General features: G+C 39.4%; 5 protein-coding genes across 6 annotated transcripts; 4 read left to right on the top strand and 1 right to left on the bottom strand.

Annotated features, from left to right (window-relative positions):
• Positions 1 to 262: 262 nt before the first annotated feature.
• On the top strand, positions 263 to 7,217 carry LOC140773578 (ubiquitin carboxyl-terminal hydrolase 17-like). The gene is made up of 12 exons (XM_073116207.1): positions 263 to 803; positions 1,435 to 2,198; positions 2,271 to 2,605; positions 2,746 to 2,834; positions 3,578 to 3,663; positions 3,761 to 3,923; positions 4,184 to 4,304; positions 4,416 to 4,573; positions 5,621 to 5,705; positions 5,782 to 5,994; positions 6,356 to 6,417; positions 6,495 to 7,217. The coding sequence occupies exons 1-12, from the start codon at positions 478 to 480 to the stop codon at positions 7,120 to 7,122; spliced, it is 3,030 nt and encodes a 1,009-aa protein (XP_072972308.1). The 5' UTR covers positions 263 to 477; the 3' UTR covers positions 7,123 to 7,217.
• Positions 7,218 to 7,415: 198 nt separating this feature from the next.
• On the top strand, positions 7,416 to 12,263 carry LOC140772828 (protein argonaute 7-like). The gene is made up of 3 exons (XM_073115032.1): positions 7,416 to 8,603; positions 8,921 to 10,172; positions 10,344 to 12,263. The coding sequence occupies exons 1-3, from the start codon at positions 8,282 to 8,284 to the stop codon at positions 11,770 to 11,772; spliced, it is 3,003 nt and encodes a 1,000-aa protein (XP_072971133.1). The 5' UTR covers positions 7,416 to 8,281; the 3' UTR covers positions 11,773 to 12,263.
• A 2,013-nt stretch (positions 12,264 to 14,276) lies between these two features.
• LOC140773801 (uncharacterized) lies at positions 14,277 to 16,194 on the top strand. 2 transcript variants are annotated; one of them, XM_073116548.1, is made up of 3 exons: positions 14,277 to 14,402; positions 14,858 to 15,230; positions 15,981 to 16,194. In XM_073116548.1, the coding sequence occupies exons 2-3, from the start codon at positions 14,954 to 14,956 to the stop codon at positions 16,058 to 16,060; spliced, it is 357 nt and encodes a 118-aa protein (XP_072972649.1). In that variant the 5' UTR covers positions 14,277 to 14,402; positions 14,858 to 14,953; the 3' UTR covers positions 16,061 to 16,194. The 2 variants fall into 2 exon arrangements, with proteins under 2 accessions (XP_072972649.1, XP_072972651.1); XM_073116550.1 differs by having other exon boundaries at positions 14,286 to 14,402; positions 14,896 to 15,230.
• Positions 16,195 to 16,348: 154 nt separating this feature from the next.
• LOC140773800 (uncharacterized) lies at positions 16,349 to 19,512 on the top strand. Its single transcript, XM_073116547.1, has one exon. It carries the CDS (start codon positions 17,969 to 17,971, stop codon positions 19,001 to 19,003), a length of 1,035 nt encoding a protein of 344 aa, XP_072972648.1. The 5' UTR covers positions 16,349 to 17,968; the 3' UTR covers positions 19,004 to 19,512.
• A 1,469-nt stretch (positions 19,513 to 20,981) lies between these two features.
• LOC140772940 (probable protein S-acyltransferase 22) lies at positions 20,982 to 26,657 on the bottom strand. Its single transcript, XM_073115203.1, has 9 exons — positions 26,402 to 26,657; positions 26,194 to 26,307; positions 24,898 to 25,293; positions 24,433 to 24,501; positions 24,264 to 24,335; positions 23,893 to 24,021; positions 23,586 to 23,666; positions 22,762 to 22,944; positions 20,982 to 21,997 (listed from the first exon to the last, which is right to left on the bottom strand). Exons 1-9 carry the CDS (start codon positions 26,441 to 26,443, stop codon positions 21,203 to 21,205), a joined length of 1,881 nt encoding a protein of 626 aa, XP_072971304.1. The 5' UTR covers positions 26,444 to 26,657; the 3' UTR covers positions 20,982 to 21,202.
• Between the last annotated feature and the right edge of the window lie 980 nt (positions 26,658 to 27,637).

The raw sequence follows: 27,637 nt of genomic DNA, 5'->3' as shown, positions 1-27,637 counted from the left end.
AAATACAAACATGGGAAATTAAGGAGAAAAAATTGGACGGACGGGATTTTCCCCTCTCACAATCCAACCAACGGAAGGCAAAATTCGTTTCCCTCGGATCCAGTTATACTCTTCGCGCACGGCTGAGAAAATTCTAGTGCTCCGCTGGAACACTACAACGGATCGCTTCGTTCCCTCCCTTTCCATGAAACGGCCAACAGTCATGGCCTTGTCTTATTGTTTAGGTAGGATAAGATAAACTATTCCGGATGTGCACCGCATCGAAAATCCGTTCTCTTTTGTCGTCCTCGTTGCCTCACTCACCAATCTGGACGTTTTCCCCTCTCAATTCTCTTTGTCTTCCTCTCCTTTCCCCCCCAAATCCTTCGTCTCTACGGCTTCTCCTTCCCCAATTCGGAGAGTTGCGCGAATCACGAGGCGGGAGGAGCGATCGCGGATGCCGGTGGTGGGGAGGAGATCTATGAACTGGCCGGTCAGATGGGGGATCTAGGGTTCGCCGGGGCGGCCCTAGTGTTCCTATTCCTTGGGCCGGTGCTTGCCCTAGTGGTGCGGCGGAGATGGCTGCGTGCCACGGCGAGGGCGGAGGAGGTGAGGCTGCTCGTGCGCCTCGCGGCGGAGGAGGCGGAGCGGGCGGAGATCGAGGCGGCGCTCTCTTATGTGACGGTGGTGATGCCACCGATACCGGCGGCATCCGCTGACGTGGCAGCCGCCGATGGCCCGGCGTCGGCGCCGAGGCCGGTGTGCGCTGTTTGCTTCAGCCCGACCACCACAAGGTGTGCCAGATGCAAGGCAGTTCGATACTGGTGAGTGGGGTCAAGATCATGTCCTTCAATTTTGTTTCTTCTTCTGCAATTCTGTAGGATTTGATGATTTGTGATAAATTTATCTCAGATTCTTCTAATTAGTGGTCTGATGTTGGGTTCTTTCATAATGGTAGCTGTTGTGTGAATTGGGTTATGGATCAAATCTTTAATATATCAATCTCTAAGGCCTGGACTTCGAAGCTTTTCTTATTTGAACGGATAGGAATTTCAAATAATATATGAAGACTCTTGCTTTGGAATTTCTAGCCTTTGAGTAGGCTAGAAACCTACTGTTCTGAACTCTTGGAATTTCGAGGACAATAGATAAACAAGTAACTGAAAATTTGTTTCAGTTTCTGAGCACTGCGATTACAACTAAAAAAAGTTCCCTCGCAGTTGCAGATGCATGGGATTAAGGTTTTCAAGGTGGCCAAGTATTTCTAGTTGCAATGGTCTTATCTGCAAAATCATTTTGACCAGATTGTGTACTGACCTATTTGGCCATTACAAAGTAGTAAACTGTAAAGAATTGCAAATTATCAAACAATAGCAGTTAGTCGATTGACATTACTTTGTTGAGTTTGAACTTTTGAACTTCATCTTTTATTTTTTTCCTTCTTACTGGTTCCAGCTCTGGGAAATGTCAAATCATTCATTGGAGACAAGGCCACAAGGATGAATGCCGTCCTCCATCTGTTGACGATAAAGATGACGACCCTGTAAATTGTTCTGAATCTGTGAAAATACAAGTTGAACAATCTGGTTTGTCTGACAATAATTTGGTGTTTGAAGAACAGCAACATGCCAAAACAGTTGAGATATTTTCTAATAGACCTGAATCATCTGAGTCCGGCCATCCAGTAGGTTTTCCTAGTCAAGGTGATGACCTTGAAGAAAAGCCTACTGTGGATCTATCTGTAGCTGGAAAAACTAATTATACCATCTCTGTCTTATCAACGCCTAACTCCATTTCAATTTCTAGCACTATGAAAACCTCTGGTCATGATACCGCTGGCAAGGAGCCAATTCTGTTTCATAATGCTGGATCAGGAGAATCTCTTTCTCATGGCTCCTCTAACGGAACCAGAACAGCTGTTGATAGTGGAGATGCAAGTCCTACTAAATGCTCAACTCCTGATTCTGCTACTGCAAACTCTCCTGAAAATGGTATTCCTTGCTCAGACAACTCAGAAGAAGAAGAAGAAGTAACTAGTAAAGATGAAGATGGTGAATACCAGCCAAGCAGTCCTTTCAACTTAATCAGGGCTCAGTCTGATTATTCAAGTAGGAAGTGCTATGAAAATGATAATAAATCTCAGGGAGCTAACCTTGGTAGAAGTTCTTCTCTTGGTGCTAAGAATGATGAGTCCCCTGGCTTCCATATATATCAAGAGGGTAAGCCTGTTGAATTTGATGCAGAATTTCCAACACAGTTGTCTAACAAGTTTGTCGGTAACTACATTTCAGTTTGTGGAAGTTCTAGAACAAGTAAATCTACTTGTGGTGCTTCTTCATTTGAAGATACAGGTCAATTCAACAACAAGGAGACACAAGCTGTGAATATTGTTGAGTCTAGTAACTTAAGGTCCTCAGCATCTGTGTCTTCAGTTAATGAATCAGTTTCTAGTGGAGGTGGTCATTCTAGTGCACGTGATAGATCCAAGAAGGTTAGTGATGCTCCTAAAGTTTTTATTAGAACATCAGGGAATGCAGTGGCAATGGCGAATGGCCTGACATCTGCCAGGAGATTTATTAAGCAGTATACTTCCCCAAAAATTCTGAGGCATTATCCATCAGAAATGGTAAGTAATATAAATGAGGGAAATGCTGCACCCGAGATATACTTGCCTGCAGTGACAATATGCAAAAACACATGTTTATATACGTACATAATATTTGTCTACTTATAGTTTGCTGTTATTAACTTTTCTTGATTTGACAGAGCCTTTTTCCATATGATCTCTTCACCAAGCTCTACAATTGTGATAAGGTGGAATTGCGTCCCTGTGGTCTTACTAACTGTGGCAACAGGTAATAAGAATTATGATTCTTCATATGAAATATTTAACAGTGATGATGCTTGTGCTCAAATATAATATATTTATTCTTGATACTCCTATGACCTTTATTCTACCTAGCTTGAGTTTCTAGAAAATGGAGTATTTGATCTTATAATCTTGTTGGTGATGTTCAGTTGCAAACTTTCATCAATCCTTTTTTCGGTTCCAAAGTGGAGGGGAATATTTCTTATTTGTTGAGTAGGAAATATAATGCTATGTTTTCCTCTTCTCTTCTAACATGATATTGCATTATTCTGGTGGTTTAGTAATTGAAGTTTGCATGCAAAATGTTTTGAACTCAAGTGTCATCTGATGAATGATGATTTCACCTCCATTATTATTAGTTTGTTACATAGCTAAAGCTCAGAGCCCCAGACTATTTATTTGGGGCTAAGTAATCTCATCCATAAGAGCTAAAGATCTATTAATTTCCTGCAGACTCGTATTATGAAGAACTACCCAACTGCATGGTGGTGCCCTGTATTATTTCATCTATGCATTTGCTTTTAGACTGTTTTCATTTGATCAGTGACATTCTAAATCCATGATAAGGCATCTTAGTTATTTTCCTTGCATTATATACAAGTCCTTGACATTTTGATTTGGCTGATTCAGTTATACGATGTTGGTGACTTATAAAATGGCCTACCCATTTGTATATAATTCCATCTATTTGACTTTTTTTTTCATTAATGGAGTCTTCATTTCCTGCAGCTGCTATGCAAATGCTGTGCTCCAGTGTCTGACGTTTACTCGACCACTTACAGCATATCTCTTGGAAGGACTTCATTCTAGAACATGTAACCTTTTTATCCTTAACCTTTCTCTTTCTTTGTTTTATTCTTCTTATTTCTTGATTAAGTTTGTGAGATATTTTCTTATTCCATTTGTTCTTAGGTTCAAAAAGTGAGTGGTGCTTTACCTGTGAATTTGAGAGTCTTGTAATGAAGGCGAAACAAGGGCAATCTCCCTTATCACCCATTGGAATTCTCTCTCATCTACACAAAATTGGAAGTAGCTTGAGTCTTGGTGGTGAAGAAGATGCCCATGAATTTTTAAGGTGACTTCAATCACTAATAACTTTTAAGGTCGTTATCTGAGTTTCCTGCCATGTAACATGAAGGTCTGGAACATCACTCTTACTTATGATGAATAATGATACTCTGATTCAAAATCAAACATGAAATAAGCATGCAATCTTAATCCATTTGTTGTGAATGGTATAGTGAAGCAATGGAATTATGTACCATTTGTTGCAATATAAGTATGAACTTTAATGGCATCCCTGAATTTTATGCATTGTGTGATTTTCTCTGACAGGTATTCCATTGAAGCAATGCAATCGATGTGCCTTAAGGAAGCTGGTCCAAAAATATTTGGCCAATTATCTGAAGAAACAACTCTCATACAGCTTATTTTTGGGGGTTACCTGCGGTCTAAGGTAATTTTTTGTAAGCATTCAGTGATCTATTCATTGTCTTTCTAGTTATCAATACCTTCTGTGATGTTGCTAGTGAGACTCTAGTTAATTGCTTATAAATGCTTTATGTAGATAAAGTGTACAAAGTGTCAGGGAAAATCTGTGCAAAGTGAACGGATGATGGATCTTACTGTTGAGATACATGGAGACATCAATACCCTTGAGGAAGCACTCTCACGTTTTACACATACAGAAGTTTTGGATGGAGAGAACAAATATCAGTGTAACAGGTTAGATGGTTTTCTCTTCTTATATATGTTGGTGCATTTTAAAATTGCTCCCATATGATCCATGTTTTATTGTTTTTTATCAGTAGAAATTATATTCTTTCTGGCAACGAGACCATAAGTTATTAATGAACTAAAGCATTTCAATCGCTGAATATTGACACATTTTGGTTGGTGGAAGGAGCAGAGTCCAGAGGGATGGCTCATGCGCATTTTAAACATGGCTGTTTGAATTTTTTTTATATACAGGATTTCTGGCTTTGGAAATCAAATATAGTGCTATGGAGAAATTGTTAGGGCAGATTTCCAATTGCATTGACAAAAGATAGTGTAGTTAAGGTGGAATTGATTCCTCTGAAAGATGTTTCTTGATTTCTTCACGTAGTTGATCTTGGATAAAGAATGCATACATTTTGCAAACAGGGCATCATGCAGATTTTTTTTTTTCCGAGTCCTTGCCCGAGGTGCTACAATTCATTTAGGTCTTTCTGGTAGCTTGAGTCAGGCTGCATTGAACAACATCGGATTGAATCAGGTGATTTATCCATTGTTCAGTAACATGCTATAATTGGCCCAGTTGGTGTCCCCAATAATCGATTGATTTATTCATGCAATTCACATAATTCAGAAACCTAGTAACCTGTTGTCAAGTTCTAGTAATCATGATAATCAATGGGTTAACAGTTAATAGAATTTCTACCTGTAGGAGATAAGGTTTGTGAATGTAAACTTTGTTTCTTTTATTACAGACAAAGTAATGTTTATGTGCTTACATATGAAAAAAAGCCTGAAAGAGCAGAGGCTTGATCAAGCTTGTGTTGAAATTGATTTCTTGCTTATTAATCTAGACCAAGCTCTGCTCTATTAGGTGGAAATTGGTTTAAGTCTAGAACAGGTTCAAGCTTCAACCATGCTCGAGCAGCTTTATTATTTTGACAGCCCTAGTCTAGTCACAATCTTCCATGATGACAGCATAGTTTGAACTTGTAAAATCATATCCTTCTCCTTACATTTTCCTTCACACTCACCTCAGTTTTTTTTTAACATCAGATGCAAATCTTATGAGCGAGCTAAAAAGAAATTGACAATACTGGAGGCACCCAATGTCCTTACCATTGCATTGAAGCGATTTCAGGTACAGTGGAAAAGTTAAAATATTCTAAAATACTTTTGATTATGTGATCTTTAGCATGCTGTTCCTCCTCTTGCAGTCTGGCAAGTTCGGCAAACTCAATAAAGCTGTTCGTTTCCCAGAGTACCTGAATCTAGCTAAGTACATGAGTGCAACCGAGGACAAATCTCCTGTTTACAGACTGTATGCTGTGGTTGTTCATCTTGATATTATGAATGCTGCCTTTTCCGGCCACTACATATGCTATGTGAAAGATATACAGGGAAAGTGGTACAAGATTGATGACAGCAAGGTATGCTGCTTAATAAATATTGTTGCTGAACAATCTCTTAAAAGTTGATAGTGTTTCGTAGCACATCATTTCTTTTGGTCATGGCATTTTTGCTCAGTATTTCTGTTGTATGTTGTTAAAGAGTGATAGTGTTCGTAAGTCAAGGGTTATCTTTATCTTGTTTCCTTGGACAATTTCCAATTATTAGCCATAACATTTTCCTTCTCTTCAGCTGTGGGATTGTCCTAGTATTTTAAGTTTCTTACAATTTTGTTATGTAGCTTTTATCAGATGTGGTTATTCACATTTCAGATAAACTTGTTTTTACTGTCACCTTCTGTACATATATAACTTTTTAGACATCCTTTTGTGTTACGAGCAGGTGAAACATGTAGAGCTTGAGAGAGTCTTATCAGAAAATGCATACATGCTTCTTTATGCAAGGTAAATACATGAGATGGACCAACTTTTTAACTAGTGCTTTTCTTAGTACCTAAAAATTAACATGTACATTCAACTAGGTGCTCACCTCGTGCCCCAAGTTCATTGAGGAAAGCAAACGAGCTAGTAGCAAAGAAGATAAATGACAGGAGAACAAGCTCGTCAGTTTCCATGTCCTCACAAGAGGACTCGTCAGTTGCACGGCGGCAGAACCAGTTCCATCCGCATCGGATGATGGATGACCCTGCGAATTTTCAGCCATTTGATCTATTATATGAAAGATTCCGACTTAAGGCAGATTCTTCGAGCGACAGTTCTTCCCTTTTCAGCTGCTCAGATGAAGGATCATGGAGCACAGAGAGCACAAGGGACTCAACCAGCACAGATGAGTACTCCGAGTTCTTATTTGGGGAGTCCGATCGAATGAGCTGGAGTAGCCCTTTAAGATTCTCTGAGGACATGGATGGTTTTGCCTACTCCGCATCAGGTTCCAATTTATCATCAGAAGCTGTCTCCATTGCACGACAGTCGGATTCGCCTGTAATCGGCGGGAGTGCTTCTTCCCTTTTGAATCCTGACAAAAGTAAAAGACCATTAACAGAACAATGTAGGAAGGTAGAGACTCATATGGTTAACCCTAATGAGGTGAAGACCAATGTATTATTGAGGAGACCCACAAGGGAAAGGACGGCCCAAACATTTTATTGACGGTTTTGGGTTGTAGAGAAGTTAGATAGGCTGTATGAATATCTTATTCAATGCAAAAAGGAGAAGAAAAAATGAAGAAAAAAAACCCCCCCTCTACAGTTTAGCATTTATTTTTGCATCTCAGAACTCAAAGCTTACTCGATCACATTGGAGAGCACTGTAAGATTTAGTCCAAGCCCTAGTTGAGATTCCCAAACAAACTCATTAAAGAACAGCAGTACACTCACTCGAGTAGTAAGTAAAAGGTAGTCCCAGTAATGGCCATTGGCCCAGTGGTGGTGTCCTCCTTGGGCCGCATGCCTCCCTCACAAACCCCACTCTCCTCTTTGACTTCAAACATCCAGATTGCACAAAAAGATACCCTCTCTTTTTTCTTTTTTATCATGGCAGAAACCAATGTGTATATCTATGTGCATTAAATGAGTGCCTCCAGGTGATGCAGCCCTAAGAACCCAGTACTCTTTTCTCTTTAGACCTGCTAATTTACTGCTGTCATAAAGACATAAACCCAACAAACACTCCCATTTAGAGAATTTGGAATACACCAGCACAGCAGCAGAGTAGCAGAGAGGAAACCGTTTAAAAACCCAACGGATCACATATTCACATTACTCTCTCTCCCTCTCCCTCTGTCTCTGCCATAATAATAATCACCTTCTGCTCTTTCTCCCTGGCTCCACCCTTTGTCCTGAGCTCAGCATCTCTGCGCACATCCTCTTTGTCCGTCCCATCCACAAACAGATAAGGAAGATTTGCACATAAAACCCTATACTTATCTACTTTCACTGTTTGAATCCTGCATTTTCACTATTTACGTACTATATGAACTATTTATTTTTATACGACCGTTTGAAATTCTATTTTATAGGCACCGGTCCTCACCTATTTTGGTTTTTTGTGCGAATGTTAGAAAATAAGGGATCACAACGAAATTCTGCTGAAAGACAGGACAGGTTGGCGATCTACAACAAATAAACAAACGCAGGGCTTAAAAGCGTAAAAGCGTAAAAGTTAGGGAGGTAAATGAAAATTTGGCAAGAAAAAAGAAGAACTAAATCAGCCGAGCCAAAGGTTGTATGAGACTTTTAAGTTAAATAGAGAGACAGAGAGAGGAAGCGGAGAAAGAAAGGTAGTCTCTCTCTCCCCCACCCAACCAGCCATGGAGGAATCCAAGGATGTGAAGAAGAGTAGCAGGAAGTGTACTAGAGTGGTTTCTAGGCCTCAACCCAATGCCCTCATGGAGTTGTGCAACTCTAGGCAGCATCTCTACCAAGCCTACCCAGCTCTCCTCCCTCTCCCTTTACCTTTACCTTTGCCTCCCCCTTTGCTCCTCTACATCCCTCCTACTGCTCCTTTCCCTATGGCCAAGAACCCCAGATCGAGAACCCATGTCCACTACTCCAAGACCATCTGGAAGCAAAAGCCGCCGCCGCCCGCCGCCTCGCCGGATGCCGGAGTTGCGGTGTTACCTCTTCCCCAAGGTGCTTACTTTATTTGCCTTTGTTCTGAATTCTTCCTCACTTGATGATCTTGTCTCAGGCGGTTTCTTTTCTTTTCTGTGTTGTTTCGCATAATTTTCTGTTTCATTAGTGCATTCCTCTTTATTATGAAAGTTAATGATTGGTGTGGCTTGTTTGCTGTATACTCAAATTAGAATCTTTTTCCCTGTGTGAAAAGGATGGGGAAAAGATTAGGACAAAACTGAAATCTGCACACCTGAAACGTTGTTTGTATTAAACTTTTTTCCTTCGATTAATCCAATCGTGGATGCCCTTGTAACATTGTAACTGGAAACCAGGTATTGAAGTGATACAAGAGAAGACCGAGTTATTACCTGAGAAGAAAAACTATGAGATGAATGCAGATTATTTGAGCTGCAATGGGAAAGCTTCTGCTAGTCCGCAAGCAATAGCTCTAGTTCGGCGACCAGATCCTGGTGGCACCGAGGGTCCTGTGATTCCTCTCCTTGCCAACCATTTTCTTGTTCAGTTTGACCCTTTACAGAAAATTTTCCATTATGATGTCAATATATCTCCGCGCCCGTCCAAGGAAGTTGCCCGGATGATCAAAAGAAAGCTGGTGGAGGATAATTCCGATGTTCTTTCCGGTGCCTTGCCGGTTTTTGATGGCCGCAAGAATCTCTACAGTCCAATTGAATTCCAAGAGGACAAGCTTGAATTCTTTGTGAGTCTACCAATCCCGGCAACAAAATGGTTGCCTGCTGGAGCTGGTCTCAATGTCCTTGAGAAACCAAAGCCTAAGCTTTTCAGGGTGAACATTAGATTGGCCTCCAAAATAAGTGGTGAGGATTTGAATAAGTACTTAAAGGAAGAGGAGGATGGTGTTCCTCTTCCTCAACATTACCTGCATGCGCTAGATGTTGTTTTGCGTGAGAGCCCAACGGAGAGCTGCATTCCCCTAGGGCGGTCTTTTTATACAAGTTTTATGGGAGAAGCAAAGGACATCAGTGGTGGAGCTGTTGGATTGAGGGGGTTCTTCCAGAGCCTTAGACCCACCAAACAAGGCCTTTCCCTCAATGTTGATTTTTGTGTAACAGCCTTCCATGAAAGCATTGGCATCATCCCTTACTTGCAGAAGTGCTGTGATTTCTTAAAAGACCTTTCTCAGAGGAAAACCAGGGGGCTGGTGGAAGAAGAGAGAAGAGAAGTAGAGAAGGCCTTGAAGAACATTAAGGTCTTTGTCTGCCATCGTGAAACAGACCAGAGATACCGGGTTTATAGCTTGACCGATGAAGTTACAGAGAATCTCAAGTTTAGAGACAGGAATGGGAAGGATATGATGCTGGTGGATTACTTCAGGGATCACTACAACCATGATATACAATTCAGAAAACTTCCATGCTTGCAGATTAGCAGAAGCAAACCATGTTATCTACCAATGGAACTGTGTATGGTGTGTGAAGGCCAAAAATTTCTTGGAAAGCTTTCTGATGAGCAGACCGTTAGGATCCTCAAGATGGGATGTCAGAAACCTGGAGAAAAGAAAGACATCATCAAGGGAGTTGTAGAAGGAGAATTTGGTCCAACAAGGTATTACATTCTTCTCAAAATTCTCTTGTGGCTGATTTTATCTTTTTTACTTTGTTTGGAACAGTGAGAGTAATGTTGTTTATAATAATTTGCTTTGAAGTGTCAAGGATTATTCCTTAAGCGTTATAGATTCAGTCTTCTAACTTTAGCTGCTGATGCTATGAATTGCAGTGGATCCTATGCTAATCAGTTCAACCTGCAAGTTTCAAGAGACATGACCCAACTTTGTGGAAGAGTTCTTCAGCCACCTAAACTAAAGCTCGGCGATGGTGGGCATGTGAGAGACATCACTCCTAACCGGCATGATCGACAGTGGAACTTGCTCAACAGCCATGTGGCTGAAGGCTCCAGGATCAGAAGGTGGGCTCTGATAAGCTTCGGTGGCACCCCAGAGCAGCGCTTCTGCATTCCTAAATTCATTAACCAGCTATCCAGCAGGTGTGAGCAGCTTGGTATTGTATTGAACAAGAATACAATCATTAGCCCATTGTTTGAGCAGATTCAAATGCTTAACAACGTAACTTCTTTGGAAAGCAAGCTCAGAAAAATCCATGAAGCTGCATCTGGGAATCTACAGCTGCTTATCTGTATAATGGAGAAACGACACCGGGGTTATGCTGATTTGAAGCGAATTGCTGACACTTGTATAGGTGTCGTGACACAGTGCTGCTTATACCCCAATCTTAGCAAACTTAGTTCACAATTCCTAGCCAATTTAGCTCTTAAAATCAATGCTAAACTTGGTGGCTGCAATGTGGCATTGTATAACACCTTGCCGTTGCAAGTTCCTAGGATCTTCTCTGAGGATGAGCCTGTGATCTTCATGGGTGCCGATGTCACCCACCCACATCCACTTGATGACTTCAGTCCGTCAGTTGTTGCTGTTGTTGGCACTATAAACTGGCCCGCGGCAAATAAGTACATTTGCAGGATAAAATCACAAACTCACCGGCAAGAAATCATTGAAAAATTGGATGAGATGGTCAAGGAGATACTTGATGAGTTCTACGTGGAACATCACAAGCTTCCTGGTAGAATTATATTTTTCAGAGATGGTGTCAGCGAGACTCAATTCTACAAGGTGCTGAAGGAAGAGTTGCAGGCGATTCAAGCTGCATGCTCGAAATTTCCAGGCTACAAGCCGTCTATCACTTTTGTTGTGGTCCAGAAGAGGCATCACACAAGGCTCTTCCGAAATGAGACTAGTGCCTATTCTGATGAGAACATACCGCCAGGAACTGTTGTGGATACAGTGATCACCCATCCAAGAGAATTCGACTTCTACTTATGCAGTCACTGGGGGATGAAGGGTACCAGTAGGCCAACTCATTACCATGTTCTATGGGATGATAACCACTTCAAGTCTGATGAACTACAAAAGCTGATACACAATCTATGTTATACTTTTGTCAGATGCACCAAACCTGTTTCTCTTGTGCCCCCAGCATACTATGCCCACCTTGCTGCCTATAGAGGTAGGCTATATCTTGAGAGATCAGACTCAACAACAAGGCCTACTCTCTATAGAGCTGCTCCTTTGCAAACTGCACCACTACCAAAGCTCAGAGATAGTGTTAAGAAGCTTATGTTCTACTGCTGACCTTAGGCAACAATGTGTAGATAAAGTTGTACGCAAATATTACCAGCTTTCACAGGAGTTGCTCGAGCATTTTAAGAGATATCTAAGAGGATTATTGCAACCTTATGCAAATTGTTTGCTATCTGTGCCAGTTTTTGATCAAAGATAGTTGAAGACAATGCCATCGGTTCAGGTGATTGCCTCTTACTCTCATCACACAAGAATTTTCGATGCTCGAATGCAATGTTCATGAACAAGAACATTTCCTGTGGTAAAGAAGTATATATCATACTTATCTAATAATTATGTGGGAGCTTTAACAGCTCTGGTCCCTTTTTTAGCTGTTTCTTCATGTACTAAAGTGGACAATATAGTTGTTCTCTTTCTTGTAACAGACGCTGTAAATGAATCAATCTGATTCAATATATAGTTGTTCTCTTCCTTGTAACAGACGCTGTAAATGAATCAATCTGATTTTGAGATGAATGAATACCGCAATGCTATCTTTTGACTTGCCAATAGTTTCCTTGTTGCCAGGATTGTGCAAACAAAGTAGTCAACTTTCCATCCAAGCTGTTCCTTTTTCACTTACTAGTATTTTGTTACTTCACACGTGACCAAGTACGAAATTTCCTCTCCTTTTTCACTTGATTTTTCTGTTCTCTATGATCTTGAAGGATGAGAGAGAGCAAGAAGCACTAGTATTGAGCAAAAAGACCAGTGACAACAGCGACCCTTCATTTGAATGCAGAGTTCCTGCCGTTTTGTCCTCATTTAAAGCCTTTTCCAATCCTCTGCTAAAACTTCTGTTTCTCTCCTCTCTCTCTCTCTCTCTCTCTCTCTCTCTCTCTCTGAACTAGAACTAAAAGCCTACCAACTCTATCATTTAATGCAACTCAAACTCCTCAACTTTGTCCCACTCTCCAAAATCCAACTGTCAGCATAGAAGAAGATACTCTCTGTCTCTCACAGTCACACCATTAACTTATGCTGGAGGGAAATCTGACACAAGTTATCATTACACTCCTACTGTTCATACTTAATTCCTCGCTGCCACATTGATTTAATCTAGGTTCTTCTTTTACCTTTCTACTCCTCTGAAGTCCCTTATCTGCATAAAGACCCTCAGAAGTAAGTTATCCAAAACACCCTATACTGATCTTTAATTATCACTTACTCGACTTTTGCGTTTTGCTTTTAATATCTCAATATATACGAGCTAAACTAACTATAGAAACAAAATAAATCTAACATTAGTGAGAAAATTTAAGTTTAAGACACTAAAAACACATATAATTTTTTTTATAAGTTTTCCAAAAAAGTGATCATCATTGAACTATTAATGGAAGAAATTAATTAAAGCAGGCTTTCTTCTAATAAGTCACAGCAGCAGTTCCTAGGGCCATGACCCACACCCCCTTTCCTGCTGTCTTTCTTAAGGGGAAGGAGACAGACTAACAATGACAATTCAAAGGCCAAGAGGGACCCATCACTTCTCTCTTTTCATGCAACCATTCATAACTCCATTTTGTCTGTCCCCCTCCTCATCCTCTCTGGAGATTTATTATATCCTGTGTACCTCTTGACAAGTAATTCACATTCTCTGGGTTACTTTTGAGAAAGAGGATATATATACATATAGAGAGAGAGAGAGATAGAGAGAAAAGAGCTTGGTGATTTTACTTTGTGCCAAGTCCTTCTTCCATAACATTAAGAGGAGTATAGAAAGTGGAAGTAAAGGTGGTGTGTAGCTGTACCATACCAACGTTGGATTATATGATGATGGCTGGTTGGCTATCTATATCCAACCATGCATGCATTTAGTGCCATGGATTCCACATGCAAGTCTTCTTCCTTCTTATGATGATGGGCCTGGATGGTACTTGGTACTTTCATGCTCACTTTATGTGAATGTGAATAACCTTTGTGTCTAGCTGTGTGCCACAAAGGGAGAACAAAGAGCTGCTAATGGTTGTAATATCATGCAAAAAGTTACACCAAAGTACCATACCTTTTGCAGTAATATTGTATCACTGGTACTTGTATACATTAAGATTATCTGGTTACCTATTTTTATTTTTTAAATTTAAATAAGATAGTCTGGTTATAAACCAGGGAATTGGTGAAGAGATGAGATAAAAGAATGATTAAAATGATGTCTTTTCAAAAACAAATTAAGAATTCAAATTTATTAATGTGACAACTAGTTAACAGCCCTAAAGCTAGTGATTACAAAGAGTTTAGTTGCAGTCTTAATAGTTTATAATAGCCATTGGATCTACCACCTCCCTGGATATGTACTTTGCCTTAGGATGGAGGCTTATTTTACACTGTTAAAGTGTCTTAGAAAAAAAAAACAAAGGCAATGCGTGATTTATAAATAGTGAAAAGTACAAGGTTTAAAGTGCAAAAATTCCCATACATGAAGGCCCAAAAAGAAAGCCCAACTTCGCGGCCCAGCTCGTTATGACGATCTTTGTTAAGTGCTTTTAGCGGGCGCGGGTCTTTAGCGGGGCGGATCCGATTGAGGAACCAAATCCCTAAGTTAAAATTCCCAAATCTCCGTTCCTTCCCAACCGTGCGCGTCGTTCTTCTCTCGACGACGGTCTCCCCCCTCCCCCTCGACGGCGGCGGTCTCTCTCCTCTCTAAGGTTAGTGGTCTCTCCCTTTCAAATTATTGGTCCAACGTTTTGAGACAGAAAGCATTGATCCTTAATCATAGCAAAGGCTTCAGCTTAGTAAATGTTTGTGACTATGTGCTTTTCTCTTCCAATTTCTGTTCTTATCGGTCAATCCAGATTAAGATCTTTTGGCTTGAACTCGTCTTTGTGTTCTGTTAGTTTGGATAAGAATGTCATATACTAAATTTTTGATTCGCTTGAACATCTGCTTCCTTTTTGTCTTATGTTGTATTTTTTTGATTGGCAAATCTTTTTCGAACTTTTTATAATCACGGCATAGACCTGCGGGTTCTGATATCAATTGAATTTTGGTGTACTGCTTGCATTTATCTTGAGAACAGCCGTTTTCATCTCTTTCTGTGCACCTGCAATCTTTTGCTCGCCATTTCTTGCAATTTTTCAATGGCAGTTTTGTTCTATACTAGTTTCTTGTACGTTGACACAAAAGCTTGATTCGGAGAAGGGTCTGCTCCTTGTTGCTGTTCTTTAGAGAGGCCACTTCAGACTGCAGGTTGATCAATATGTCATCTCGACGCCAAGTGCGGTATTCACCTCTATCCGCAGAGGATAGGGATGACGATGTTGGTAATGAACAAGAGGATGTAGATCTGCGATTTCATTACACTCCGAAGTCATACAAGAAGATTCCATGGAAGTCAATTGCTCTCGCACTTTTCCTCCTTTTGTTAGGATCTTTGCTTCTCTTTCTTTCTTACTTCATATTCACAGGTCACATGGACGGTGATAGATCTCAAGCAAATGGTCTGTTGCTCCTCGGTATTCTTGCCTTTCTTCCTGGTATGCTCTCCTTTGCATTTCCCAGACTTCATCCCATTTAAGACAAGTTAGCTTTCCTTTTTACTGCCTAAACTGACTGTCGTTGTTTTGAGTTCATTTTAAGATGCGATGATTATGGTGATAACCCAGACTTGCTTAACTCTTTCCAAGTTATCCTGTATACTGAAAGCTTTTGGTATCCTAGTTTTCTCTTAAGTTATCATTTGTCAATTTTGTAGACCTGTGATTTGATTATTCCATATTTATCTGAACTGGAAGTGCTTTGAGTTCAATTGACAATGAATGACTTTTAACAAATAACACAGCTGATTTATTTGCCTGACTTTATCTAGTGAGTGAATCGTTTTTTGGTTTCTTTGCCTTTATTTTTGTTGCTTACGCTCTTATTTTTCTTCACATATGAACAAAACAGACTCCTAAACTAGCGTATTAATTGACCATTTTGGTGCGGACATAACAAGTGTGATAAACATTTTGTAATATCCAGTGGTGTTTAAGAGGAAATTGTCATGACCTTTAGGTTTTCTTTCCAATGAATTTTATACTAATTTTCCAAAAGATGGATGAAGTATGCATAGCATAGTTGGGACACTTCCTATTTTATGGTCAGATTTCTTTTCTTTTTTTTTGTATTTTATTTATGGTACTCCAGAAGAAGCAAATGCTAGGCAAAATGGTTTTCTATATGTAACTGCTTTCATGCTGTGTTTTTGAAGTCCATATATATATATATATTTGTTCCATCTGCAGGCTTTTATGAGACTCGTGTTGCATATTATTCGTGGAAGGGAGCACCAGGGTACACGTATGCTTCCATCCCTGATTATTAGGTTTTCTCAGAAGACTCAGCCTCAAAGATGCATAATGAACTGAGCTGGTATAGATATCATGACCAGTAACACTCTCTTCCCTCTTTTTTTCTGTGAGTTTGGATTGAATATATATCATTTTGTTTGTAACCTTCAATATCTAGTTGTGCTATGAAATTTCATTCTTCTGCGCAAACATTTACTGTTTTTCGACAAGTATCAGTATTTACATATTCCAGTCCCAAGCACCTTTGAACTGTCGTGTGCACCAACTCCTTATGCTTATATTTTGTTACTACTAGTCTGTACTACTTTTTTTTTTCACTCTCCTTCATTGATCGGAATCAATCACTTCCCTATTGCTACACCTTGTACTTACCTGTGGATTGGAAGTTTCATGTGCTATTGATCTGTTTACTGAAACAATAAGTCTATTGTTGTTCTGTTTTCTCTTTCAATGATAGTCTGGGAAATTTGATGTTTGTTTACAATTGCAAGAACCTCTGGATCAGCGATGCATTTCATTCATTCTAATGATTTCGACGGACAGCTGCTTCATCTCGGCTCTTCTTTCATAAGACTACCATCATGTAGTAAAGTAGAAACAAATTAAGCTTTTCTTTTCCAATGCTTTTATACTGCACATATCTGTTTCCTCTTAGCGCCTTGCCAATTTCTATAACACAACATAATCAACTAATCTACAGTATATTAAGTATTATTTTGAGAATACAATGGGTATCTTGTGTGCACCTCTAGGGTCAATTATTCTTTAGCTACTCTGCTGTTCTGCAATAATGGTAAAAGATCAAAATTGGAGTTCTATTTTTCTTCTGGAAGTGGTGCATTATTTGGTTGGAGCGAAATAGGTTTTTTAATCACTTACATATAGATGGAATGAGCCCATGCATTACATAATAGCCTGGTGGTTGTGTTTCTTAGTATGTACTAAAACCCTCTTGTCCAGCCGCAAATCGAAGAATATGTCTTAGAATGATCAACCATAATGAATCTAATTTGTCGGATTCGGCTTCAGAGAGGATTATATTAGAGTCCTAATCTATCAAGATTCAAGTTTACTTACATCGCATAATACTAATGTTAATAAATAATGTTCATATATATATATATATATATATATATTATAATTATGAAGAGTCCTTTTAATACACGAATAAGAAGAAATAAAATGATTCCAAAGTGTCATTAGGTTTTATCAAGAAAAATGGTGACCACTTTTGCGAGAACATGAATAAGAAAAAATGGGCTTATTCGCGAATAACGAACTAATCGGTGATGAAAGCGTCGGACGTGCAAGCTGCCACTGAAGAGCTTCAGTTATTGGCTTATTTGTATTAGTATTTTTATATGGTTTACGTCTATGGTCCAATTTATATATTAAGGACTAATCACCTTTTCTACAATAAAATTACAAATAGAAAAAAGCATCGCAAGCTTGCTGATCCCTGAATGCGCCAAATGTCCAAACTCTCCCACACATTATTGACACACATATATATATATAAGTCGAATTCTTATTGAGTCTAATCTCATGCATTTCTTTATATATATATATATATATACTTTCTCTTTCTCCCCTCTCCAAGATCCCATCTCCCCAGTTCCCTCCTCTTCTCCTTCCCCCTTCACGCTTCTCGAACCACTTTCGATACATTCCTGGATCCCCGTGAAGCGCGTACTAGTTCGTCCAATCACCAACTATGCCGCAATCTCTGTAACGCTCAACCATCGCCACAAGGATCAGATCTACACGGAGCAAGAGACTCGTGCTTGGATTTTGCTTCTTTCCTCCTATAATTGCAGATTAGATCATGCTACCATCGCCAAACTAAAAGAAAATTCCAGATAACCACAATTTGATGTAGCCAGTGTCGAAAAGGTTGGATCTTTAACCCTTCTTTGCCGGAAATGGGTCAGTTGATCGGGGCACAAAGCTCTCCAAGGTCGATCCGCAGTGCCCACCTTAGGCCTGAGCTCCCGGAAGTCGATGCCGTGCCGCCGATGAATGCATTGGAGATCTTGAGAGAGACAGTGAGAATTCTCCGAGCCGACCCCTCCTCCTTCATGACCATTCTTGCCCTTCTCGTCTTCCCTGTCTCAATTGCCCTCCTCTCCAATGCCTTCATCGACGCCTCTATTGTCGGCGCTCTTGCGCGGCGCCTAATTCTACTTGCTGTCGCCAGTGGACTCCCACTCACGCATTTCCTCAAACAGCTGTGCTACCATCTTGCCGGCACTGTTGTCTCCTCTATAGTCTGCTTTCCCCTTCTTTTGACCTTCCTTCTCGTAGCCAAGGCTTCAATTGCCTACTCTGTGGCCTGTATCTATGCAGGCAAGAGAGTGGTCGCCGCAGAATTCATTACAATGGCACGCCGCATTGCAGGGCGTGTTGTCACCACCTACCTGTGGGTCTGTGTTACTATATCAAGTTGCCTCGCTGTTTTTCTAGTGCTTCTGGTTGCCGTCTGCAATGCATTTGCTGTACTCATGTATCCTCCTCAAATCATTGTCTATCCGGCATTGTTAACTGTATTGGTTTTCTCAATGGTGTATGCGCACACAATCATAATTTGCAATCTTGCTGGTGTGATATCTGTTCTGGAGGATGTCTCGGGGCTGATGGCTTTGCTCAGGTCAGTGCGGTTAATCAGGGGGCAGACGCAGGCAGGGCTTCTGATCTTTCTCGGGTCGACGATAGGGATGGCATTTGTGGAGGGGCTGTTTGAGCACAGGGTGAAAACATTGAGCTATGGTGATGGGTCTTCGCGGTTATGGGAGGGTCCTCTTCTTGTGCTTATGTACTCATTTGTGGTGCTAGTTGATTCCATGATGAGTGCAGTTTTCTACTTCACTTGTAGATCGTTCAGTATGGAAATGATAACTGCAGATGATTCCATGGAGGAGCAAGAAATGATTGCAAGTAAATTGGAGGATGTTAGCTAATGCCTTCCCTTGAATTATCAATTTCAACATCACCTTTTCTGGAGAAATAAGAAAAGGGAATGTTGGGAGAGGGTAAAACAGCAGAACTTGTTATCGACTTAAAATTTGTGCACTGTGGGATCCTTTCCTTTAGAAAAGGAAAATCATGTATGGAAGACTTTGGGATAAAGACTTTTGGGGAAGCTTCAGCTTTTAGTAGTGAAGGCAACCAGGGAGCAACATCTGGGAGTGTGAACTGCAAACAATGGATTAAAATTTCCAGCATAGAGTATTCTTCAAAGAGGATGTAGATCTTGAAGTCTATTAAAGACCCACATAAATATGCCTTATGTTGTAGATCATTGATCTAGTTTTCTCCTAGTTTTCACAAGGACTGCTCTGTGAGCTAATGGTTTTAGGAATTTATGTGGTATGTTATACAATGTAACTACCAGGCCAATTGTTAAGGCATTTTCTCTGCACTCACTTTGTTGAGCTTTAATGTAGATCAAAATATACATTTTCATACATCACTTGTGGAGAAAATTCTTAATAGCTCAGTAGGATCTGTTGTTCAAATTTACCATTGGATTATAGTTGTCTTCTGGATGCCATATACTTTGCTAGTATTGACAGCCATCAGAGATGTTTTGATATCATGCGTAATTCCGAGTTACTCGGAAGATTCTCTCTGGTAAGTCCTTTGCCTTTCTAGTAGTTTGAATGCTATATAGTAAGCATACCTTGTATCATCATGACATTAATAATGCCCTCTTACTTCTTGTGAATATGCATCTCTTTTTTGTTATTTATTGTACCTACATCTCTTATGTTCCATTTTGCTACTATCCTTATCACCCTACTGTGTCTTTGTAGCTACATCTCAGTTCCTTCTCTTCTCTTCTCTTCTGCCCACTTGTCATGCCGCATTATAGTCTTGAGAATCATCTGACATATGTGATCTACATTATTGTCTCATTCTAGAGGAACTTCTCATGTAGGAAAACAATTCTCCTTGCTAAATATTTTTGTCGGTCATCAGGTAGGCCAAGGGCAGGTACCTGCTAAGTTGCCATGTTTGAGTAAGTGTGGTCTGAATATGACAGTCAAGTACTCAGGTAAAACCTGGGGAGGTGGCCAGGTAGGTGCACTTCTGTTGCTAGTCATGTCAAGTTGCAGAACTTCTAAAAACGATAGTCCTTTTGAGTTTTGACATACAATTTGATTGTTTCCATCCTTTTACTAAAGAATTTAGAAGGATCTTTTACTTTTTCTGCATTTAAAGGAATTAATTTTGCTACTGCCCCAGGAAGGGAATTTATGTTTTTCTTTTGTGAAAAGCATAAAAAAATTTATTGTCTAAGCGAAAGTGTTGTTTTTCCTTTTGTAAGTACTTATAGCAAATAGTACAAAGAATGTCTATATACTGACAATATGAAAGACATTGCTTTTAAATATTAAACTGTTTATTGAACCTATCACTGTCAATGATATTCAGGCCATTAACTTTCATCCAAGAAAAATTAAGTTTTGAATCTAGGCTTGGCTAAATTATACTTTTTAACTTGTGAATTATCCTGAGTAGGTTCTTTAATTGCTATCACCAACGTTACTTCATTGATGCTTCGTATCCCTTACCGAAGCTTTTTCTTGAGCCAGCCAAAATTATCTTCCTGGCACCGATAATCTAACAGGTAATTTGAAAATCACCCCTCATTCACATACACAATATATGGTCACATAAAGTGCTACTAGCCAAAAAAAATAAACAAAATAATCCTGAGTCTGCTGTAAAATAACAAGAAATTCAAATAACGTTGTGAAGAGATACACATGGAAGAACATCCGTAATCTCAAACTATGAATGCTGGAAACGACTTCCTGATTTAGCCACAAGAATAAGCAAGAATACAATCACGAAGCAACAGAGAAAAGTTAAAAGAGTACATTGGTTGAACGCCATCTGGTCAATACAAGTGGATCTAGATGGGCAGTAATATGTTTCAACCAATAAAAGGAATTCTATCTCATAAATTTTCTGAGGATTGTCATAAAGCTTCATGCAAGATTCAACTATTGCCACCTCAACAAAATGAGAACTCCCCTTGGAACCCTAAGTTTTAAGTAGAAGTCAGACTACATGAATCCTACTGACCATTTACATCTTTCTGGGATAGTCTTTCCTCAGTGCAGTCTACATCTTTCTGGGATAGTCTTTCCTCAGTGCAGTCTACTATTAGTTAGAAGTCCTCCTGAGGAGGATGCTTTTGGATTAGTTGTTGCACCACTAGTGCCAGAGTTGAGGACAACATTGTCCCAGTTGGATGACCTGTGTACAATTCGAGAGGGGATTCGATCACTGTCTTCACCCCCGGATGCTTCATACCCATCACTGGTTGATCTTGAAAGATGAATTCCCTTCTGTGCAGCATTTCCTGACATAGGCATAGATGTGAGCCCCTGCACTTCTTCAGCTCCAGATGAAGAAATGCGAAATGGATGGAGATCAGGTGAATCCAAACTACTTTCAGGAGAAGAACCAACAATTCTAGTGGATGATTCAGTTCTTCTGGGCCAAAAAGCACTCCTAGCTTCAAGCTGCAGGGGAGCTAAGTTTGTGGATGTTTCTGGGACAACATCATTGCTATTATCATCTGTGGCACTCCCAGATATTTTTGCAAGGGGTTCAAGAGAAAGTTCAGTAGGAAGCCTTCCTCTCTTGCTAACCTGCCTGTTATTGTCCGGCCCTGGAATGATCCTGCCACTCACACTTCCATAGCTACTGTCTGTTTCCTGTCCCGTTGGCACATTTCGTCTCACAATCGGTTGAAGAACCTTGGACCTCTTCCTTGCCTCAGCAGCAGCTTTGGAAACATCTTCTGCGTTAAGACGAGCAAGTGTCCAAGGACTAATTTTCACATTTCCTGAAGCTTTTCTCCTGAGTCCTTCCTCCTCCCTTACCTTCTTGCTAGCAGAATGAAGAGAGGTACCAATCTCTGATGGAATAACGTCAAACTAGGCAAAAATGTAGTGCCTTGTCATTATTGGCTGGCTAATAAGGTCTGATAAATGATAACAAAATTTAAAGCACATGTATTTTTTTTTCTCTTTTCATTAAATTTGTGAGAAATATCAAAGAGAATCTTTGCTTCAAGCATAAAGTTCATTCATAGTTGCCACAAATGCAGGGGCGCCTGTAATAATATCTTCAATGCAGTAGTCAATAATTTGTGGAAAGTTGCATGTGCACACACTTCCACATTTGTATAAGATAGTTTGTTTCATCTGTTCAGATGGACAACTAAACTTGGTATCACCCTCTCTGAACGAGTAGAATTATTATCAGCAGCAACGATATTTTTGTACCTTTGGGTATAATTCCAGTAAGCTGATGAGTTTGCCAAGTGAGATATTGTTACAGGTTCCTTAATTATTATCTACTGGACTTGAAGAATGATGCATACTGGCATGTAGGATATAAATGTAAAAAGGACTGGACGTAGCATATGGTAGTGAATAGAAATTACCAGAGTATGTGGAGAAAGAAAGTTGGATTGGCTTGAGAGCATATAAATCATGCTTTCACAACAAGATCCACTCGTGTCATTGCTATGGGCAATGATAGTGATAGCAAAGATCTGTTATGTTACCTTGTGATATTTATAGTAATACTAACATTTCAAATCATATGTATTTCAGAAATTTCAGTGATCAATCTGATGTTAATCAAGTAATGCACTTAGAGGAGGTTAAAGAAAAACTAATGATGCACATGATACCTGATCTTCGACGAACAATCTTGGAGGAGTGCACCAAGAACCACGGTGAAATGCACCAAATGAACTGGCACTGCTAAGTCCAGTGAAAGAGCTCAATTGAGACATCTGTGGACTCTGCTGACCACTAACCCCTTGCTGCTCTTGCTCCCGCAAAGCTATGATGTAATCATAAGTGCTGATTCCCTACATAAACCCATGTAAGCAGCATGGTTATTAATCCATGTAAGCATGGTTAGCTTACTCAATTTAGATGAAAGGAAACAATCCTAGCTTTACAGTAAACCCCAGACCTAGAAGGATGTCATGCATTCCTTGCAAATCAACAGCTATGATGTTTGTGAACTTCGTATTCACTAAATTTAGCTATGTCCTTTTACTATTTGTACATTTATACAATAACCAAAAAGAACCAGCACACAGTAATACCCGAGCATTACATGATTTACATTAAGTCCTAAATTGGATACATTTTTTTCCTGAAATATAGTCTACATATTTAGTTGGATACTCTGGATGTCAGAGATACACTAAATGTCAGTAGAGTACTGCTCACTAATAGAACATTGCAAAAAAAAATTTCCACTTTTAATGATAAAAAAACTAGTGCAATCTCTTCTATAAAAAAAAAAACTAGTGTAGATTATAGATTATTTGTCAAGTTCACGACATATATTAGTGCTTTGCTCATGTTGATACAATTTTAGAGTTTTAGTCATGTTTTAAAGTTTAAAAACAGCCAATATAATGTTATATGTGATAATGTTTATGATGTAGTAAATCATTGATCACTCAGTCACAATATCAAGAAAAAAACTGAACCTTACCTTTTTAATAAGAAGGATGTGGAAAAAGAAAAGCTGAGCAAGTGGTAATGTAGCAACCATTGCTAGAAAGGTGCACGATGCCTGCAAACGTAGTCAAACTCCAATTATTCATTAAGACAAGCATTCTCAATGAAAAACTAACTTGAGCTTGATGTAAGTTGATTTGAAATAGACTTTTAGGCAAATTAATTTTAAACCCTATACTGAGATATGGAAAAGAGCAATTGGGAAGCTGCAGTATGAAAATTCAATATGAAAGTAACACATCTAATTGGTTGGAACAAAAAGTAGATGTCAGCAAACTCACCACCACAATAATGAAAGGCACCAGAGAGAAGCTGCTCCCCAACTTTACGACAATTTCAGCAGAAAATTCCTTTCGTTCCAGGAAACAGAGAATCAGCACAAGCACTCCTATCGACCACTGTAGAATAAGCTGGCCCAAGGTGCACAAATCACGTATACCTGTCAATAATCAGCCAGAATGAAAAGGACATGGAACGAAATGCTTCCTACATGTCTCTACGCAGACGTGTAATGGATGGTGACTTTGAAAGTGGGGACTGGACAGAGAAGATGCTTAACATAATGGCATAACTTTTGGGCACTGGTTAGGTTACACATACAGCATCACTTGCATCTACAACAGTCAAAGGAGTAGGGAGAGCTTGTACTTACCAAGAGGAGTGCAGAGACCATGAGGATGAAAAACCTTCTATAGTTTCTTCTTCCTATGCAATTATTGAGCCACTGCAAAAACACAATAAATCAAGAAAGTGGAGGGCAATTGTGGTTATGTTATGAACTAACATAAGGGAGTGCATAAAACACATCACCAATATCTTACCCTGCAGTGATGATCAAAGCCATCAACACATTTGTCACAAACTCTACAGTGTTTACTGTACTTCAACACCTACACAATGTCCAGACAATTGTAAGAGATCAGACACTATAACCAGTCTGTTTCCTCACAAAATATATTGACACGTTTATAAATTTATACCTAAAAACTTAAACTTTAATGAGATTATGCACTCTTTATTTCCCTACAGCATATAATGTTCGTAAACAACAAAGTTTTAACAGACTACCAAGTTAATGTAATTCCAGATTATTTAATTGAAGAACTACATCCTTAATTAAGAGAGGTGGTCTATGATGACAGAGAAGAAACAAATCAAATATGGCATTTTGTGAGACCAAGATACTCAGCTTGGAGAAAGGGAGGAGGCAAATTGAATCTTAAAGGAAAAAAGATTTCCTAGAGAAAGATACCACTAGAAACAATCTTCTGATATTGGGCACATACCTCCACTTCACATAGACTGCAGAAAAACATGCCCTCCTCACTCATTTGATGTTCAGAAGACTGCTCAGGTGAACAGCACAAAGTACATAGAAAAGAAAATGGGTAACAGGTGAAGAAAAGTGGCAAGGAAATTATGTTGCAACAAGATAAATTCTCGCTCTCATGTCTACTGCATAACTTCTCGCTGGCAGCAATGGTGCTGAGACCTTCATGTTCTGGCATTTCTCCATCTGCTCCAGCCTGTAGTTCACTATTTGAGCCTAGTTGTCTGGATTCTCTAGGATGAACTTGTTCCCCACTATCATCTACTTTCAAATATTTCTTAGATTTGAAAATCCCTGGGTCCCCAGGATCAGTTGCAGCACACCAAACGTATAAGCAAAAGACACATGTAACCTGAAAAAAGAACCTATATTAGTACTTTTGCATGTTGCAAGCAGTAAAATTTAACAAGAATATTCCAGAACAGGGTAAACTGGCATTCATAAAATGTTTTAACACAGAAAGAAACAATTACACAATAGGTTCCAATAACAGGAAGGGACCTCCTAGGGATTCATTGAGACTATCGTCTCATTTAATAACAAAATGTGAATGTCCAATTGATTGACAAATCATAGATATCTTATGATTTGTCAAGGTCTATCAATAGATCTATTAAAGAAATATTGGCTTCATCCAAATAGTGAGAAATTGGGGGTAAGAAGGATATGCAGTAAGAACTTCATTATAGGAAGATAGGAGTATCTGAAATCCTTCAACAATGCAAGGCTCGAAATAACATAGTAGACCATCAGTTAGTCCGGGTGCTACCATGCTGATAGTTGCTTTAAGAAAAATTGCAGTAAAGACTCCAAACTGACATATGGAACAACCATGTTATGGGACCATGCAGCATCTACATGAATGCAAATAATTTTACGAGCATATGGCGGTCACTAATCCATTCGAAACTCTTTCTTGAACATAAACTTGCAATTTCTCGTAAGTGAGAATGGCACAACGATGGTATAATTGAAAGATGTAAACTATATCAAGTCATCTCCGAGCCCCAAATTTGTACATCACTAACACATTTATTACATTCTTGCTCCGGAATATATTGAGCACATCAAAATTTAAAAACCATTCTATTCTTCCGCAAATAAGTTACAAAAATCAAGAAGAAATTACACCAAAGAATGGAAGTAGCCCACTTCAAGAAACAGCTTCCCAGAGGCCATTTAAAGCATCGACAAGTAGATCTATAGCCAATATAGCCAACAAAAGAGAAAAAAATAGAAAGCAATGGCTTACCAGAGGAGTGTAGAGTCCCATGACCACATACTGGAACAGCTTCTTTCCAACAAAGGGCACAAAGAACACATAGAAGGCAAAACCCAGCGCCAGAAACACAGCTATAGCCACCACCTACACATCGAGAAAAATGTTTCTTTTCTATGGATATGTGAATAAGAAAGAACATCTCAGCAACCAAGAAGAACCCGGTCAGGGGAGGCAATACCTGAAGAGGATGGTAAGGAAGCTGCCATCCGTGCTTCCTCATTGCGATTCACTCCTCAGAAGTGGAGAAAGCCAACTAGGAAACTCGAATCCACCAAGAGAGAGCACGCAAATGGGGCACAACTGCAATGCTAGTAAGGATTCCGAAGAATGGGAAGGAGAAGATATTAGCAACTAGGGTTTGGTGGGTAGAGAGCGAGAGAGATGGGTCCTTCGTTCGAGACCCAGCCGATCCAGTGAGGCACAGATTTTATGGGGAAAAGCGGAGAGCTGTTGGGTTTCTCTTGTCCGTAGTAATTAATTACGATCACATTTTTATCATCAGTAATTACGATCTTGGTAACACTAATTGCCGCAAAGCTGCTCTAACCCACCAACAACCAAATAATTATATAAAATTATTATATTTTAATTATTTAAGAGCTCAAAGATTAGATATATTATTACCTTCTATAGGAATTTAGTGCAGTCATATTACTCTGCTGCTCTATCATGGCTGCCAATTGCCAAATAATAGAAGTAAAATTAAATTATTATTTTTTTAAATAAAAAATTCAGTTAAGAAGATCACGTACTGTCTGTCAGGTATCCCATTGCATTGCATGAAAGCTTTTTTTTATAGAGAAAATATCACATGAAAGTGAGATTTGGCCAATCTTGGTTTTAGTCAACAGTTCTCTTTTTGTTTCCTCTTTCGCTCTCTCTATCCAATATCGTTACCACCTTTGGGCTTCCTCACTTACTCTTGCTGTACTGATTGCTGTAATGATTTTGTCCTCCACCTGCTATGAAACTTTTTTGACCGATAATGGAATGCTAGATACCCCTATAACCCTATTGAACCAGCTAACTAAGTAACGATAAAGATAAACCCATCCCTGGTTTAATTAGTTCGTGATCGGAGACTTGGAAGTGCTACTACAGTCTTCTTCCCCCAACTTCCTCATTAAAAAGAAGGAAAGAAAGAATCATGACAGCCTGTGATTGTGGAAATTGATAGATATTTGCCCTAGAATCTTTTGTATCTGTGTCAAACCTTGGGGCATGTGACCTCAATTCATCCACTCACAAGTCACAAGAGCTTATTGTAAAGATTCGTCGCCATATGATTCCCATTAAGCAAGACATTTAAGTATTGGAATTAGTCAGGGATTGAGAACCCAATCTATTTGTTCGTATGCCTGCAGTTGAGATGCATCTCGGTATCCCAGATGATTATCATTTAAAACATAATGTG

This window comes from Typha angustifolia, chromosome 13 (genome assembly GCF_048772165.1).
Source record: "Typha angustifolia cultivar Huaian chromosome 13, ASM4877216v1, whole genome shotgun sequence".
Lineage (NCBI taxonomy): Eukaryota > Viridiplantae > Streptophyta > Magnoliopsida > Poales > Typhaceae > Typha > Typha angustifolia.
This window is presented reverse-complemented; position numbering and strand designations above follow the sequence as displayed.